At 36.4% G+C, this 19,455-nt stretch overlaps 1 protein-coding gene across 2 annotated transcripts in view; it reads left to right on the forward strand.

Annotated features, from left to right (window-relative positions):
- Window positions 1-19,455, forward strand: part of ATG4C (autophagy related 4C cysteine peptidase) — a 28,850-nt gene that overhangs the window by 4,568 nt on the left and 4,827 nt on the right. For both annotated transcript variants that reach the window (XM_064516306.1, XM_064516305.1), the window contains 8 exons: window positions 554-637; window positions 1,302-1,535; window positions 4,708-5,038; window positions 6,921-6,991; window positions 8,563-8,699; window positions 13,301-13,379; window positions 14,042-14,118; window positions 18,425-18,544. In XM_064516306.1, the coding sequence (XP_064372376.1) occupies window positions 554-637; window positions 1,302-1,535; window positions 4,708-5,038; window positions 6,921-6,991; window positions 8,563-8,699; window positions 13,301-13,379; window positions 14,042-14,118; window positions 18,425-18,544 (1,133 nt within the window). The remainder of the gene's footprint in view (window positions 1-553; window positions 638-1,301; window positions 1,536-4,707; window positions 5,039-6,920; window positions 6,992-8,562; window positions 8,700-13,300; window positions 13,380-14,041; window positions 14,119-18,424; window positions 18,545-19,455) is intronic.

A 19,455-nucleotide genomic window follows, 5' to 3' on the forward strand; every position in this document is an offset into this window, starting at 1 on the left:
CAGAAGTTACATTTCCGAAAGTAAAACTAACTTTTTGACTTCATATACATGTAGTAATTTTCTGTATCCCTTTTGTCTGAAATACACTATTTGATATTTGTGAAGAAGTATGCTGAATTAATCCTACAGGACATGCATTATTCTTCATGCATTCTCACTGGTCATATGGGAAGTTTATTCTGTATTACAGGAGTCCAAAACCTCACAGAATCGAACTATGTAGTAATGATTTCACATACAGAGACACGGCAACTTAAATTCAGCTTTAGTGCTTCTATATCCTAACAATTTACTTCTAAATTATGCAGCATTAGAGTTGTATTAACATGCAAACTTCCATACATGGGTAACATTACTATTAAAAGAGATCTCTAATTTGTGTTTTGTGGAGCTATTAAACTTTTCATTATTTCTGAAAGCAAAAAAAACCAATTTCAATACCTTTTCTCTGTATTCCTCTTCTGTGGAATGTCTTTGGCTTAATCAGATGCTATTAGAAATGCCTTTCTGGAATACCTCAGTCAGATGTGCCTTTGTTTTGTATTTGTTTTAGGTTGGGTGTTGAAAACAAAAACTTACTTTAGTAGAAACTCTCCAGTCTTTCTGCTAGGAAAATGTTACCACTTCAAATCTGATGGTAGGTACATAGCACTTATCTCATTCTGATCTTATTCTGCAAGAGCTCTGTGAATATCTTTCTAATCCTCTAGAAAGACCTTCATTAGCAATTACTGAATTCAAGATTTAAATGTGAAAAGCCTAGAAAGCCTCATTTGACTTTCCAAGGACATTAATGTAACACATCCTAGCCTGTATTATTCAGCACAAAACCAGCATCCGGTTGTGGTCTTTTTGTAAATATTAGTCCTATAATTTGCACTTAATTTACCTGACAAATTGAGATTTTTTTTGTCTAAAAAGTCAGCACTGAAATCGTGGCAATACCTGTACAAAGAGTCACTACACCAGACACCTTCATTGTTATTTTCCAATATGCTGTTTTCTAAGAACCATTTTTCTGAATGCCTTTCTCTATTTGACCATTTATACTTAGCTGAATTAAGTTGCTCAGAAGCAAGTCAGCAATTCCATTGAAACCGGCTGGCTGCATCATTTTTTGTTGCAGCTGGCACACCTCTATTATGTTTGCCCTCCCATTTTCCCTTCTTGTGTTTGAAGTGATCATTACTTTTTGCAGGATTGCCCTACCTTTCTAACAGAATAGTAGTATACTTTCATTTTCCTCCTAATAGCAGAAGTCACACACCAAGGTATAACTTGCATTGTGTTTTGTGTTATAGAATCTGGTGAGCTTTCTACAGATGGATCCAGTTTTGAGCAAATCAACACAGAGATTTCAGGAAATGTTGAGGAGTTTCGTAAAGATTTTATTTCTAGAATATGGCTGACTTACAGAGAAGAATTTCCTCAGATAAAGGGATCTGCATTAACAACAGACTGTGGTTGGGGTTGCACACTGAGAACTGGTCAAATGCTGTTGGCTCAAGGTCTTATGCTTCATTTTCTTGGTAGAGGTAAGTTACATGATGACGATGTCTGTATTTGGCATGATAAGCATGGGTGTTTTGTAGAGTATGGCAGTCTTCGTTCATGTAGCCAGAATCTAAAGTGCAGGCTGGTTTTGACTCTGGATTTTTTTCATTAATATTGGAATTGTTATATGGCATCAGGGCAGTGATCTAGCTAATCTACTATTCCACTTCTGAAAAAGGAAATACCAAGGTGTAGCAAAGGAAGATACTGGAAACGCCACAGAAGTTAATTGTGAAGTAAAAAAACATAAAGATTTGTGATCCCTTACTTAAGTATTCCTCTTATCCACGTAAATGTCCAATTCTCTTGAATCTTGCTAGTTTGTTGAAGTCAAGATGTAGAAATGAGTTCCACAGTCCATAGCTAAGGGCTATGGCAGAAGTGATGTTCTTTTATCAGTTTTAAGGTTGTACATTATTCACTTTCTTCTAGTATTAATATATTGAGTTAATAGAAGGATTCTCATCTGACTTCAATACATCATTCTTTGTGTTGAAATTTTCACTAGTTCATTTCCTCCCTTCTCCGTCCACCCCCACCCCGTGTACTTACAAAGGAACTTCCCTTTTTTTTCCTTATCTTGTCTATCTGAAAATACCCTTTCAGTCACTTGAAAGGAGTTGCTTTTAAGAGGCTTGGAACACTTTCTGCTTTCAGAGGCTTAGCACGTGTGTCCTCCCCATTCTTTCAAGCCTGAGTCATGACCTGCAGAGAGGTATTTTGATTCCCTGAGTTAACCACCCTCTCTCGTCATCCTCTCTTCCATCACCACTTTCAAAAGCCACCACATTGCTCCTTTCAAACAATCATTCATTCCCTCTGTCACCACGGCTTTCTGTTGAAGATCATCCATGCTGCGGGCCTGAAGCCACCCTGACATGTCAGTCAGAGAGAATACAGTGTATTGTTTACTCCGCCGTTTGGTGGCCCCCAGGAGTATGTTAGTAGCAGTTCTCAAAGCCTGTTTTGATAACACTTTGCACTTACTGTGTGAATATGATGTAAGTTGTGATCATAGTCCCAAACCAGCTGCATCACAACAACATCTTTCTTGGCAATGTCATGGCTGAACTGTCAAATTGGCTTATTGAATATTCTTTTTCCTATAGATATTTAAGTTGTAAAACATAACATTATTTCTTTTCACCTGACAGCAAATACAAAACGTACAAAAACACTTCTGCGGAGAGAAGAAATCCCTTAAAGATAATTTTTGTTATACATACATTTAAAAAAATAAAAAAATCTGATTAGAAGTAGGACGTAAGTAGGAATGCATAATGACCCATTTTAAAGTAACCCAAAATAAAAAAGTCCCAAGTTTGTATCTTTAAACTCAATGGTTAAAAAGAATTTCTTGCACTGTCCCCCATGCACCCTAATTTGAAAAGCGATTTGGTGATTCCAGAGTGCTAGTATTTCTGTGGGAATCCAAATACATAGAAAAACGGAATATATGTGGTCTTTCTGGATTACTTTTCTCATCACCTGGTCTTCTGACAGCTGATGAATTATCTTTTGAAAAGCTTTTTATGAGATTTGGGTAGCTTCTTAAACATATTTAAGTGTTGACATGATTTTTTTCATTGCTGCTTATTCTTTTTCCAGAGGTGTTTTCATTATAGTTTAATGGTATTGTTTCTGTTACAAAGCAAAACTTGACTGCATTTACTAGCCAGAATAGTTACAGTTCCACTGCTGTGTGGAATGTTCCAGATATTGCAGAATGATGATGTCGGTAAGTTTTTACTTTAAATATTAAGGCACTAGTAAGTTTTACTGTGCTGAAAACGTGGATTTAAATTTGATGCTCACAGTGCAGGAACAGTGAGGCCTGTGGTGTTCTCTTGAGCTGGTGTGTGCCCCTGCCTGGAGCTCTTGCTCTCCTGCAGCAAGTAACAGTACTGGGGAAAATGGATCAGGGCCATCACCAGCAGCACCTGCGATACTAATTCTAAAATCTAACTTACGGCTCCAGTAAAGTGCTGCTGCCTCTGTGCCTCCTCTTTATTTCTTAGTCAGAGGCTTTTACTTGGACACTTCAGCAAGAATTGCAGGGAGGATCGCAGCTCTTGCTCTGTCAGTATTTGTTCTGAAAATTTTCCCCTTGCTGCTGTAACGGCAACTAGCTGAGCCACCAGCAGCATGCAGAAACCCGGCTCGCTGAGCAGAAGCACCTCATCCTTAGAGTGTGTTCTTCACTGCCGTGTGTGTCAGCCTTCCCCGTTGTGTTCTGCGATGCTCGTTACAGACCTTCAGAGTATTTTCTGATCTAGCAGGACGTTCACGGTGTTTTGGAGATTTTCTCACATACTCTGTGTTGCATGGAGTTGTTCAAACTTGTGGGAGAGGCTTTCAATCATCTGACAAGGGAAGCGTTACTGCTCTCTAAATATGCTGAACCACCGTTACAGTATTAATAGGAACACTGCGTGTAGAGTGTATTGTTAGAGAAACCTACTGCTAGAAACACAAACTGTAGATACTATGTGAAAAGCTTAATTTTTAAACAAGTCTGTCTTGTAGTCTAGGTCAACCTTAAAAATTCACAAATGCAGTGAATAAAGAAATCGTGTGTATTTTTCTGCTGACCTGCCTTGACTGATGTATACTGTTTTACATTTTCCTAGGAAGAAGTGCTTGTTTTTACATGAATGTTTCCTCCAAGTTGGGGTGTGTGTGTTTTTTTTCTTTTTTTTTTTTTAATAACTGACAAACCAGAAAAATAAAAAACAGCCATTGAAACTTCTTGTTTGACTTAGATAAAGCTTATTTGGTATATAATAGCTAATTTTTTTTGTATTTTTAATAGGTACAATGCTTCTAGTCTGTATCTTGTAATCAGGTGCATCTTGAATATCTTCACTGTCTGGAATCATGAAATCTGATCTACTGTCTCAGATAGGATAAATGGCTAACAAAGCAGTTATTAATATTTCTTTTCTACTATCACTCTGCAGAAAATAGAAGTGAACTGTATTGCAGTTGAATGAATGTTCTTTGTTTAGATTTTAATACTGACATTCGCATCTCCTTATGTAAAGCACATATTATTGGTCGGGGGGAAGGGGGCAAGGAAGTAGATGTGCTTTGCTAATTATATCAAAAAGTTAATATTAAGCCTAACATGCATCTTAAAATTTCTTGCTGCAGCCTGGATCTGGCCAGATGCATTGGACATTGAAAGTTCAGACTCTGAATCATGGACGACCCATACGGTGAAAAAGCTGACTGCCTCATTTGAAGCGTCACTTACAGCGGAAAGAGAACCCAAGATCTTGTCAAACCATCATAAGGGAACATTAAAGAGAAACTGTGGTGACAATGAAATGAGAAATGAAGTTTATCATAGAAAAATAATTTCTTGGTTTGGTGACTCTCCGCTGGCAGCTTTTGGCTTACATCAGCTAATAGAATATGGAAAGAAGTCTGGGAAAACTGCTGGAGATTGGTATGGGCCTGCAGTTGTTGCACATATTTTAAGGTAAAAATATCTTGCTTTTACTTTTTGTTTTTACAGTGCCTTACACACTACAGGAGAAGCGTTCAAAAGTTTCATGAAATTGCATTGGCTTAATTGAACATCTAACTGTTTGTTATTGGCTTTGTAAAATTTCCATATTAGTAGTAATTTTAGAGCTTTTTCAGAGACAGGAAGGGAAATAGCAGTAGGTGCAGGAACTGAACTCTGAGCCTTCGCCCAATCTTCAGGAAAGAAAAGGCATTCCTGTTTTCCTGTATTTTGGGCAGTAGAAGTCCCAAGGTCTTTCCCAAACCTGGGCTTTTAAGTAGAGCTGCCTTTAATGAAATGTTCTAAAAACTAACCACTCTTTCAACCTTGGAACATGCATAATATTATAGATTTTTTTTTTTTTTAATACTGTAACCTGGGGGCTGTAATGTACTGATAGTGTAATGAAATGTCAGAGCTAAAATTGATGTTTTCAGCATTTCTTTGCACACATCAAATTCTTGTGAAACTGTAAATGTATGGGACTATTAATATTATAATTATATCATAGTAAAAGTAAAGGGTCTGTGACATTCAGTGTGGTTTAAAAAAAAGTCGAAAGTCAAATTTCTCCATATTATGTACCTTTATATGCCATTTCTTTGAATATTACAGATTTTTTGTTTTTTACAGTGTTATGTTCTAGTGTATTCCAGTTTATCTATAAGCTGAATCTCTAATAATTCACCTAAGCAGCAGAAGTCAAAGTTCATATGTACATCTACATATATGTAGGTAGAAGAATTCAATATTTAGTATAGACGTATACTCATCTTAAATGAACCTATACTGAAATATTCTGGTGTTTTGGGGCGCATACATGCAAGCACATACAGTGATGTGACAGGTTAGCATTATTTATATGTTTGCTTGCATTTTTTCCCAATAGTAGAAACTGTGAGAATTCTTTTTGCATATTTTAAATTGTACTAGCCCATTTTCCTAATAAAAAAAAAAAAATTGGTCCAGTATTACCTTCAACATAAACCCACCGGTGATTTTAAACACTGTAAAGGTTTCCTTTCCTAGATCTCCTTTCTCTCTTACAGCAGTACTAAGTGTGTATAGCTCTCTCTTAACTTGAGAATGACTATACTAAATGATTCCTCAAAATATATTCTGAAATAAAGGGATAGTGACCATTTAATGCAACCATGTATGGGAAGTCAAAAGGTAATCTTCTATTTTGAACAGCTTAATTTCTTTACAAATGTTGTCCTCGATTGATGATCATGCTTCAGACTATTGACGTGTATTTTCTTTTTAGTTTTTGGGTCCATTACTCCTATTCTTTGAGGGTAGTCTAATATTACATTTACATTACATTTTGAAAGTTTTGGAGAAACCTTACAGCTGTCTTTGTGTTAGCTCTTATTTCAGTAGACATGAAGTGCTAATTTGTGGTTAGTATATGAGTTAAGGCTAGCTAGAGATATCAGCCAGGTTGAAATTAATATTTTTGTGAGCAAATTTAGCTTTTACTATCACCTTATACAAGACAGAAAATCATTATAAACTGAAAGAAGTTAGGTAGTGAATATGAATTTCATTGTAAATTAATATGTTTTCTTTTTTGTTGTTGTAGTTTTCATTGTTTCTTCTAAGTAGTCAGTCACTGTCATCTTTACTTGAGGGGGAAAAAAAATATTGTAATATTGAGCCTGGGAAAAGACTTACAAGAAAACAACAGAAAAACCCACCACCCTATCTGTTTTTATCAGAAATGAAAGGTGTTTGAATTAAAAAAAAAGTAATTAAAAATAAGCTGTTTCTAAAAATTAAGTAATTTATATTTGATTACTGTTAATTTCTTTAAAATCAGAGATGAGTTAAATAGTTTTTTGTTTGTACTTAGAAAAGCTGTTGAAGAAGCAAGAGACCCTGAGCTACAAGGAGTAACAGTCTATGTTGCTCAGGATTGTACAGGTAAATGTTGTGGCTATGTAGATTTTAACAAACATTTTAGATCTTTTTGTCTTTCAGTAAGCACTAATCAAATAGACCTCTACAGGAAAAATATCAAATTTAAAAATGAATCCACAACATTGGGATTATGTACACAAAGGGGTTCTTGATATATTCATATCTTTGGTCTTTTCATTAAGAATCAGACACTGTAACTTGAAAGCTTGATACATTGCTTGTTTTATATCTTATTAAGATAGTGGTATTCAAAATCCATCAGGATAACTTTTTATTACAGTCTACCTGTTGTAACTTTTGTATTTTGGGAGTCTGTGGATTTAAATTAGTCCATAATCTATTTTGTACTCTGCTTCAGTGCTGTTTTAGTGGAAAGCTAGTAAGAACCTTTGTATTAAAAAAAATAAAATAAAAAAATAAAAAAAAGGCAAAACCAAAAACCCCAAACCAAATAACTGAAAAATACTTTATCTCAGTTGTTTAAAGTAGATTTGTTATTTATATTTTAAACTTTTCAACAGTACTCTTTTGTATCACAACATTCTTTTTAACCCATTTTTCCAGTGGAAAGAAAGTATTTCACTAGTCTTGTTGACTAATAAGAAGTGATTTCTACTCTAAGCTCAAAGGTGCAAGCAGGACAGTGAACCAGCATCTGTGGCAACCTTTCTTCTGCTCCAGCCTGGCATGTTAAATAATAACAGGCAGAGCAGTTTAGGGCTTTGGATGTTCAGGCGCAGAGAATGATGACAAGACCAACTAAATGTGTGGTAAAACTTTACACTCGTGACTATAGTCTTTCAAATCTAAGCACAATGTATTACTTCTGTAGCAGTGTTTAGCTGCCAGAAATTTTTGTTATGTCATAGCCAATCTTGGGATAGGACAGATAAGAACAACATCCGTGTGTAATCAATCAAGCTAGTTTTAAAGAGTCACTGTGTAATCATATGTTACAAACCACTTTCCTACCTGAGTTACAATGACCAATTTAAGGTATTAAGAGTAGAAACCGCTGTAATTCTGTTAATTTTTCACTTCATGTTTGTTCTTGTGGCTATTTTTGCATCTCTCTCAGTTTGGAGCAAATAAGCAATAACGCTGCATTAAGCTTTCTCACTCACATTCGATGACTGCGTAGTATTAACTTCAGACATTGAAGTTGAATATCTATTAAAACTAAGTATTGTCTTTTTTTCTTTTAATGTGTAGATGTTTCTGCTAGTCAGAGGCTTTCAAGTTTTAGATTGCTCCTCTAGAAGAAGTTTTTATTATTTGAATAAATATTTCTTGGCTTTCTCCTAACCTACCCCTTCTGTATTTTCCTGACAATGTGTTCTATTTGTTAAAACTCAGTAGCAGCATATTATCATTCTTGAAAATATTGCTGAAAATAAGGAAACATAACATCGTATCTTTTATTAGCATAGTTTAGGAGTTGCATTTCAGGAGGACGGTAATATTTTCACAGGACTACAGTTTTAGTTTGTCAAACAAAGTGATGTCATTTTGTAGGTGTGTCTTTGTAAAAGGATATATTTTAAATATGAATATTTTCATTTGTCTTCTTTCAGTCTACAGTTCAGATGTTATTGACAGACAGTGTTCTTTTATGGATTCTGAAAAAGCAGATACAAAAGCTGTAATTATATTAGTTCCTGTGAGACTTGGTGGAGAGAGAACAAACATGGACTATTTAGAGTTTGTAAAGGTATGAAATGAGAGTTCAATTATTTTTCAAATAGTAGCACTAGGTGATATGAAAAGTGACTTCATGATGGTAATCTTCTACCTATTAAACGTGTGGTGGTGATTTTACAGTTGAAGGTTGTAAAGTTTGACTTTACAGATTTTAAATTTCCCTATTACAAGATCAGACATAATTGCAGAGCACATGATGTCCCTTGGTAAAGCAGTGATAACTGTTCGACTCCTAAAGTAGCTACCTGAAAAGACATTAACACAGTGGCTCAAATTATAAATGGTAATTTAGTTACATATGCTATTAGAGTTGTGCTGTAGTAAGTATTAGTCAGCATTTTAAAACACAAATATACCAAATTTCTTACTCTGTTTCTTACTTTCTTAAATGTCCAGTGGTTTAAGATTGTTGCTTGCCTGTTCTTATCTTTATTTCTTTTGTCTTTTCCTTCCCCTTAAGAAAAGGTCGTGGAATTTTTTGGTATCATTAGTCATTACTGTAACTTCAACTATTATTTCACTATTTGGACATTAGGATGAATCTTTCTAAGGACAGTGATGCAAAGGTAGAACACAGTGACCACAAATAAAAATGAACAGGAAAAAATGAAAAATTTAAGGAGACAGCAGAGGGTACAAAAGTCTACACTGTCTTACTTTTTCAACAGAGGTTCTGCTTTTGGTGCTGAACACTTAAAGATGGCCTCTAACAGAATGGACCATCTCCTGCTTCTTAAACACGAGTGGTTCTCACAGTGAAGAGATTGTCCTCTTAGCCCTGGTGCTTTGTCATTTTCCTTGCTGCTATTTATCATAGAGAATACTCTTAAAATAGCATAATTTAATATATATTCTTAAAATAGCCTGACTTAATAGCATTAACAACACTGGGGAGTCAGTCTGTTCTGTTACATCTTTTTTATTTTCTTTTGAATTTCTCTTCTCTACAAAATTTCAGGAAAACATTTGTTTATTTTAATGACACAGGAAGACAGAACTATGAAGCCTTTTATTTAAGTGATGAACTCTTTTCTGGTTCTTTTCCTTATATTTTTAGACATTTGGTTTTAGAAAAGTGTTAATTTTCTTCTGAGCAATCCTGATGTGTTTAAAATGTGCCTGAGGTTGAGGACATGATCTATAACACTACTTACTTTATCTTCACTGTTGCTGCAAACGAGCCTTTGTATCAGTCTTAAGTTTAGGCCCAGGAAAACCCTTCATTTGTAAGCGAACAAACCATTGCTTTTGCAACTCACCTAAGGCTTTCTTAGCTAAAGTGACTCCACATCTTCAAAACTGGCTGCTGTTGCTGATGGATATCTGGGGCTAATTCTGCACTGCAGAGGCTTTTTCAGCTTAGCTCGGAAAAGCAGTCTTTTACCGGAGTAAAGTATGGTTGCATGGCACTGGGTTTCATAGCATGGTCATGTAATCTAAGTTTGCCTTGCACAGCTGGCTTTACTGAGGTGATTGCTGCTGCTCACTTACCAGGACGGGTACTGTCTTTTTCAGTCTCTTGTAACTGAGACTGTGATAAGAGGGCTTTCAATTGCATGTATTAGTCACTCCAGTCTCTATCTTGACTATTCATAAGAAGCAACTAAATTTCTTAGGGTCTGGATTTAAGTTAAAAATGCAGATTTTAAAATGTAGTACAAGAGGTAATTTTTATAAAGGGTTTTATATTTATGGATGAAAATTGTTAAATTTTTTATAATTCCTTTTTACAAGAAAATTCCCATAGATTAAACAGTTATTCATTATTCCAAGTAGCTTTTCTCTCTTTCTGTTTCACTGGCAGAGGATGAATATACATTCTCCTTAGCCGTTTCGCCCTCTGCCTCTGACCTGCCTACATATGTTCTGTAATGTTTGACCATCAAGGAGTGGGGTTTTTTTGTTTTTTTGTTTTTTTGTTTTTTTTAAAGAAAAGCCCTCTCATTCCTATTTTAAATATGCAGCGTTTCCTCATACCCTATATAAACCACACTGAGGCTGACTTTGTTAGCATCTCAGATTAGGAGTACAACAGAATTTTTTCTTCTGTCACATTTTTTTATCATCATATAAATAGGGAAAAATTTATCCCCACAAGAACCTTGGCCTTATTAAAACAGGAAATATGAATTACCTTGTTGGGAGAAATTTTCCCCATTTAGACAATGACAATGTAACGGTTATACTTTTAGTGGCTGATCTCTTATAGGAGAGATCAATTGTTAGCTCAGATGATAGCCCTCTGGATTGCTGCCCCAGTTTGGGCCAGCATCCAAGCTTTTGGACTCGAGACTTGTCTAGCGCCACAAGAAAACCACTGTGATTTATGGGCGTTTAAAGGCTGTTCAGTTTTCAGAGTATTTAATGATCTTGGGCTTCAGTTGCGTTAGAACCCTTGGGCTCAGTTTTCAGAAGTGCTCAGTGTTGGCAAAATTCAGCTGCTGCTGGAGCTGGTGGGATAACTAATGGGGAAGTCTGTGTTACGCCAAGACTGAATACTCACAAAAATCCTAATGAGTCCTGTTAAGTAACAGAAGCTTGTGAAAGTGAAAACAGTGGAAATATGTTGAACAGAGAGAAGAAAAGCCCTCCCTGCCTGCTTCTATTCCTTTTTAGGTGCTTATTTTAATACAGAAAGGAACAAAGCTCATGAGGAACTCCCAGGTGATGAGCCAGGGCCACATAACCGGGCAGGAAGATAATACTTAATGGCGAATACCTGGGATGTTTCAGTTTTACCTGTAATGGAGCATGAGGTGATTATTTAATCAAAGGGAATTTAAAAAAAATAAACCTGTAAGTGTGCCATCCCTCCATTATTTATCTGTTACAGTGAAGATGCTAGATAGCTGCAAGTCAATAATGCTGCTTTAACAGCTGATACTTCTCTTGAAGCAGTTTTCAGAATAATTCTGCTATTGCAAGCTCCCTCTAGATCTCTGTTTTTTTCCTCCATCCTTTTTTAAAGATCAAGAAAATTTTCGTAATCTAGTTTGTTGCTTATGCTCCAAGAATGTAGCATAGGTAGCTGTTAAACAAGCTGTCTGTAGTGTGTAAAGTACAACCTGACGGTCTAGCTGGGTTCTCTGCACCTATGGGCAAGCTCATGGGTGCTTTGTTTAAGATGAGGCTCTGGGTATGAGCACACTCGGATTCAGTTTGTGGCAGCGGTGTTTTTTGGTGAAGAATACTTTGGCATTGAGGCAGACTTAATCAGGAGCCTTTTGCTCCTTTGGGTGATTGCATTATTTCTCTCAAAGAAGGTAAGGAGAGGTCAATGCAACAGCTTCAAAGAGTAAGCAGCATTGTGGGTCCGACTTGCTTGCTTTGAGATGTTACTGTCCCTTGACACAATCCTGCCATTCTGCTAGGTATCATTGCCCCTGACGAAGGAGCAGCAGAAGCAAAAGTGTGCCGGTGCCTCAGCCACGCAGCCTGGCCTCCTAGGGAAAGCGCAGTTCGGTTGGCTGTCTAAGCTGTAGCACCGCATTGAGTGTGGTGGTGACTGAGGCTGGGCACACATTCACTCTTTCTGCCCTGTGGGGAGGGGTCATTTCTGCAAGAGCTGGGGGCAGTAACATCCTGAGCGGCCTCCACAAGAACCTCAAGAGCTTTTCTTTGGTGTCTGTTGTCTGTCCCTCCATCTGGAGCATGTGGGTGATACAGGAATTCCAGTCAATTATACTAGTAAAATGGTTTTCCTGCATCAAAATTATGTGTATACATGCAGATCCTTGTCCCAGCAATAGAAGTTATAAAACTGTGATTTTACAGTTACTGTATAATTATGTGTCTGCTAGGTTTGTGTGCTAGCACAGTTACTTTGACTACAGATCCCAACTCTTTACAACCTGCATGACCAGAACTGTGCAAGCGGGGCTCTGGCGTGACAGGGTCCCATGGCCGCTAGTCCAGCTGTCTCTTTCCTCGGTGGCTGACAACTTTGCAGTGAGCTGGGGGAGTATATTTGCTCTTTTACACCTCCAGACTGAAATGGTTCCTGCATTTCGCCCCACCTCCCTCCATAAATCCCACTAAGTACATTTGTAATGTCTCTTTCGCAAAGTTGGTACATACTGATAGCTCTGATTCCTCTTCTCTCAGGGTTGAAACACAGCAAGATTGAAGAGGCTTGTCTGTCGTGCCTTTCCCTCTGTATTTTGGGCTGCTTTTTGGGGGGCTGATTCCTACAATGACTTGCTTTAACGGGCATTCCTCCCTGTGATGCAGAAGTGCATGCTCCACTTCAGTGAGACTTCTACATTTGAATGCAAAAAGAAGAGAGTCGTCAGGGCTGCAGAATGTATATTTATATGAGCTCTGTAAATCTGGATACTCTGATACCTTTTGGCTATGCAGCCTACACATTCTCAATTTGTATGATGTTATGTTTTGTCTCCTCTTCTTGGGAAAAGGGGGTGGGTACTTCAAGCATTTAAAAATTGAGTTAGAGTTAAATCAATTTTTAAGTTGGACTTTTTAAAAAAAGAAAAAAAGGAAAAGGAAAAAAGTGATTTGCTTAAAACAGTAAAGGCAGAGAAAAAATTTTAGTTTGGTTTAATACACTGTTCTGTTTGACACTGTCCTAATTATTTTTCGTTCTGCTTGTAGGGAATTTTAAGCCTTGAGTATTGTGTTGGTATTATCGGTGGCAAACCCAAGCAGTCATATTACTTTGCTGGATTTCAAGGTTAGTGTTTTAATATGTTATGTCTCTTCAATATTATTCTTTAAGAGTTAGGAAGTTAATATAAGACCAGTGGGAAATAGCATGATTAAAATAGCAAAATGATTACCTTATTAATTCATCTTATCTACCAAAGTCCAGTCATTTGTCATTTATTCCCTGTAGTAATTGGATTCTGTAAAATGTACGTTTAATTTCCCTTGTTGCATAAACAAGGCATAATTTATCTGTTTCACCAAACTTCAGGAGCCTTTGCTGTTACTATCTGGCAGTTCTTATTTACATATTTACTTTTTACTACTTTAAGTGGTGTTAGTTGACGCTTAAATGACAAGCAATATATTCTTCCTGTCAGGATGAAGTAGAACAATACATTTTTCATATGCAAACTCTAGAATATAATTGTGTGTTTGTAAAAGTAATTTTATCACCAAAAATTAAATGACAGTCTCATCACTTTATAAAAATTCTGCTTATACAAGCATATTTGATTATGCAAAAGTTAATCTGTCCTGCAAAAACCTATGCTTCAGTCAATGAATATCAGCCTGGCAAGCAGTTACTTGCTGGCTTTTTTTTCAGCTGTTCTGCATAGAAATTGGATTGTAAGCAGTGTAATAATAAGGTGTTTTTTGAATTACTTGTCTTCTGTTTTGTCCTTGTAGATGACAGTTTGATTTACATGGATCCTCATTACTGCCAATCTTTTGTAGATGTCAGCATAAAGGATTTCCCTCTTGAGGTAGTATGGATATAGACCTGGCACTGTTTTCCTCCCATATGAATCAAACACTAATTATTTAGAGATGTTCTAGCTAGCTGCATCTTTATGGTTTTAGAGTTACGTGTTATTTATCAAAGTTCTGCTCTTTTTTATGGGCTTATAATCAACAAAAATGACCAGAGGTTAAATGCTTGATATGTGGTTATAATTATTACTTCATTTATCTTTGTCTGTTTCTTCTTAAAAATCAGAAAAACCTCAAAAATAGATGATCACTTCATTAAAGAGACTAGACAGTACTTGGAGATCTTAAACATGAGATACTTTGGTTTGTTTTGCAGTAGTTTGTTTATTTGTTTATTTCAAGTTGCAATGAACATCAGTCAGAGAATCACTGTAGTATTCAGTAGTAGGAGCTTGTTGTCAGTTTTGAACCGCAGTTCTTATAGGTGTAGCTACTGATTCTTTATTCTGGTATTTTCAGTATTTCTATACTGGAGTGAGTAGTTGGTTATTTTAAATGTAGTTTAACTTTGCAGGTCACTGTTTAGCTTCGTACAGGTGAAATTTCTGAGACTTAGCAGTCTGGTTTGTGGCTGGCCACATGAATTTTATTCAAGTTTTCTGAACTGTTTCTTTTAATAAGCCTTATTATTTTTAATCTACTTGTTTCTATGCACTAGTAGTTTCCAAAAAACTGACAGGTCTGAAAATACAGGTGTTGGGTTTGTTATTTTTTCTTTTTTCCTCCGCCTTTCTAGGCCATGGCTTGCTAGATGCCTCTTCAGTCTGTGCCTTGGTGTTAGAAATCATGCTTGTTTTTTTTTACAGTAGTGTTCCATTTTCTTTTAGCCTCTTTGCAGATAACTTGCATTGAGAACAGGGAGAAAGCTAAAGGAGGTTATTAAAGAATCATCAATTGTAAAAGTGTGTGTTGAATTATCCACAGTAGTATGGTGTAATCCATGCCACCTCTGCTTGATCTTGGTACGCCCAACTTCTGCATGAACTTCCAGGATCCTCCGAGCAACTCTTCATTAAGTGTAGAAGCGCTCATGGGTGCATCAGCTGCCCTGGAACTCAGAGCTGGTTATTAGTAGTAGTTCCTTGTGCCACTGAGTTCTGCAAGAAGTTACATATTCCTAAATGTTGAAACATGGCTTCAGAAAAACCATATTGCACTTAAAGAAGGAAGAGGAATATGTATTTATCTCCCCCACCCCTGAAATATTAATTACTTAACGTAGGATTGATAAAGGTTTTCAGTAAAGACCTGCAAAGAGTAGAAGTGAGATTTAAGATCAGTGCATTTTAAGATTATGAATGCAGCTCTTAATCTCACATTAGGAATTGAGTAGGTGATCTTAAATTGCTTGGTTACACTTAGAATGCAAGTCAAACAGTTTGTAGTGTAGTAAAGTAAATGTTTTGTGGCTGCTGTTTTGTATGACAGTTTACATTTACCTTAAACTGAGAGAGAACAGTAGAGTTAACTTCAATCTCTTGTCTATTACTATTATGAAAAAAATCTGTTAATGATGTATCAGTTTCAGAGAGGTGATATGTTAAAGTTGGTCACAATACCTTAATCAAAATACCATCAAACAGTATTTATGAAAACAGCTTATATATGTCAAAGAGTTTATAAAGGGCTAATGTTAAAACCTAGGGCTGACTTAAAGTAAACAGTACATATTTTTCAGTATTTACATTTAACAGGATGTTTTAATTAAAATGGCATATAATGTAGAAGTCTAAGGTTCTGTAGAAAATGAGAGGGTTCTGAATTCAGAAAAGGAGCATAGCTGCTATTTTACTTTGGGTAAAACATATCAGAAAATATTCTAGGCAGAAATTTTCTTTATTTTTTGAGATCTTTTTAGGTTTACACTGTTGAGATCTTTGGAAAGAGAGTTGGTGAGAGTCCTAGCTCTACTTATTTGCATTGTGGTAGCATCCAGAGATTATAACAAGATCCTTGCCCCTTTATGCTAATAGCTGTAGTAAAATACAGCACCTTCGCTGAAGATTTTTGCAGCTTAATTGGGCCAGCCTGACAAAAGGTGGGAAGATCAGAGTTGCAGAGCTGAAGTGACTTTCTTAAGGTCACACCGTAGCTCAGTGGCCAAGCCAGAAAAAATACATATATTTTTGGTTTCTGTTTCTATGACTAATTCTCTAGATTGTGCTGCAGGCTGGCATTAATACGAATTTCCAAATAATAATAAGGTTTTAAAATGTATTTTGAAGGCATGCGAGCTGCCAGCTTGGCTTGATCGCATCCTAATGCTTTTCTGCAGATGGAAAATATATTGCAATTTAATGCTTAGTTCATTTAATAGCATTATATCTTTGTCCAGAAATGTCAAAAGTAAACAGAAATTGCTTTCTTAGTGTGGATAGTTGCTTGTTAGATTTATCTGTAGGGAGTATTTTCAAAATTGACAAATTGTCCAGAATAAGTTGGAAATCAATCGGCTCTGTATTGGCTTCCAGAATCCATTTGTTTGGAGGAGTGGGGAAAAAAAATGCCTACCCACTTCTCTTTGTTGTACAGTGATTCATGTAGCTTTAAGAATGCTGCCCTGAACGGTGTAGCAAAACTGGAGATAGGAGTTGTCGCTGAAATGTAATATGGAAGCAGAGTTCCGATTTATGTTTTTGATGACCCAGGAATGAATTCAACCTATAAATTCTGCATATAGAATTTGAACGCAATTAGAAGAAAATAAATAAAAATAGTCTTAGATAAATATTATTTCTCATCTTTGCTTAAATTTTTTTATTGAAAGTTTAGTAGAAATACCTCCATTAGATTAGTAATCACAAGTAAAGAGCAATACGCTTCAATATGTAAAACTGTTACACTGACAGATACTCTGCGAGGAGGTAAGTAGTCCTGTCTTCTTTTGTAGATTGACTTTTCTGACTGGCAAAGGAAAAATTAAAAAGGTAGAATGGATTTCTATTCTGAAGACTGCTTGTTATTAACTGTCAGGGTTGCTGTTCCTGTACTCAGATTAGATTTTAACAGTTTTTAGTTACCTTTTCTAGAGGAAACACACTGGTGCTCTGTCCTATTACACTGCTGTGCTAGTAAGCTTAGTCCCGTTGCTTCTGTCCCGTGGGCACCAGCACTGTGCCAGCAGAGCTGTGAGCTGGTGCGCAGCTTACGTCCAAACGTGAGAGAAATAGCACAGAATGTTCCCTGGAGAATAGTGATCACTTGGGGAGGTTCATGAGAAACAAAATACACATTTCAGTGCAGTGGTAACCGCCTTGCCATGCATTGCAGATGTGTCGTGTTAGCATTTATTAGCTTAAATACTGCGAAGCTGCAGCAGGATTGCTAATGATTTAATAGAGGTTAAATGACTGGGTAGTTGCATGTTAGTAGTAGGATAAAGATGATGACCTTTGAGTTACTGGCTTGAATCTGGACAGTCAGCAGTGACCAAATAGTTTCAGTTATTAGATGATGAGCTTCATCAAAACTATAGCCCTCTTCTGCATTCAGGTCCGATAATAAATGAACACATAATCAGGATTAATATTATATATTATGCTTTCTCTCATAAACTGTGAATGAAGGAGTGTGGGGAAGGCTTTTGTTTGTTTTTTGTTCTTTATACCATGACTGCTGATAATACCAGTTCACAGCACTGTCAGAGCATCATCTGTCATGATAAGAAATTTCACATAGGGGAAAAAAACATTTATAAAGCAGGGCATGTTAGTAGGGTTTCTTTTTTTTCCCCCCTCCTCCTTGCGGGTTATTGTAATACTTTTGCTTTTGTGTAATACTTTTTCGTTTTTGTGGTTTGTGTGTGTTTCCCTCCCCCCCATTTCATTTACTAAAGAAAAATACATGAGGTTGGTTTATTCCATTATGTCTCTTTTATGGAGGCTGGGGGAGGGAAGGGGGCACTGGGCGGTGGTAGTAAAGCAGTAATTGTAAGATAGTGCAAAAGCTGTTACAAATTCAATTTGCAGAAGAGCATTCACCTCCTCTGCCTGGGGAATATTCATAAAGTACTGTTTGGAGCGGCAGACCTTTGACAGATTTCAAACTAACATGGTGTCGCGTGTAAGTTTGGTGAATACAGCATGAACAGCGGGAGGTCTTCTGTGGGGAGAGGAGTGGAATTGCTTGAATGTTTTTTGGGGTAGGAAGAAATAACTTCACAAGTGTGTGCTGGCTTTTAGTATAAGTGATACAGGAAATTGTGTGTTAAAGCTGCTTGATAGAAAAGTAACTGTTTTGATTTGTACCATTCTCAACCTTAACAGTACATTTCATGTTTTTTAATTTTGAAAACTGCAGTCATTCCACTGTCCTTCTCCCAAAAAGATGTCGTTTAAAAAAATGGATCCGAGCTGTACAATAGGATTTTATTGTAGAAATGTGCAGGACTTTGAGAAGGCTTCGGAAGAAATAACAAAGGTAGGTGTCGAAGTTACGAAATCGATTCCTCAGTCGGAAGCGATGTGTATATATTGTGCATGGGTAAGGGGAGAGAATCAGCATAGCTTTACTAATTAGAAATCGTTATTTTCTTGATACTTATTGCTTCTTTTTTAATGATGAGAAATGTAGATTATTTTTCATTACATCTATTTAATGCCAAAGTGTAAAACCTGGAGAGAACCTGAATTGTATTTTGAGAGGTTGTCTCTCTCAGAGAAAACTGCCCGAATAAAAACAATGCATGAGCTGGGAAGCCGAGCTGGCACGTGGCGCTTCCACGAGGTGGCACTATTGAAATGAAAATATTTCCGCAGCCAGCCCTTCGGAGGCACTGGAATTACCCCCTACCTGAGGAGGAATTTTTAAGAGGCAGTAAATCCCTTGGGAGGGGTTTTTTTTTTTTTTTTTTTAAGGAAGTATTTGATCAAGCCAAAATTGTATATTATTTCTTGTTAGCATAAGAGCAATTTCTGATTGTTATCAAATCATAAACACGCTGCTTTACATTTAAACACAATGTTCTAAAGTCAGCAGAGAGGTATCATTCAGTAAATGTCTGATCACGTCCCTTCCACTTGAAAAACATGGAGATAGGTCCAAATGTAATTGACATTTTTTTTCCTTGACTGTTATAGCAAATGAGTGTATGCAATACAATGTTATTTATGTTGTATTAACTGTGATACTGAATAACATGTTACGTAATTTAAAAAATTGTCTATGAAGGGATTCAGCGGTAGCAGAAGATGGTCACGATATTAATATTCTAACCACAGTCGTTATACAGCAGAATAAAGAATTAATGTTTGTACAACACTTTGAACATCCTTTTAAGTGGTATTAGTATTATAGCAAAACTGGCATTGTAAACTTAATACAGTCTTAAT

The sequence above is a fragment of the Dromaius novaehollandiae genome, chromosome 8 (genome assembly GCF_036370855.1).
Source record: "Dromaius novaehollandiae isolate bDroNov1 chromosome 8, bDroNov1.hap1, whole genome shotgun sequence".
Taxonomy (NCBI): Eukaryota; Metazoa; Chordata; class Aves; order Casuariiformes; family Dromaiidae; genus Dromaius; species Dromaius novaehollandiae.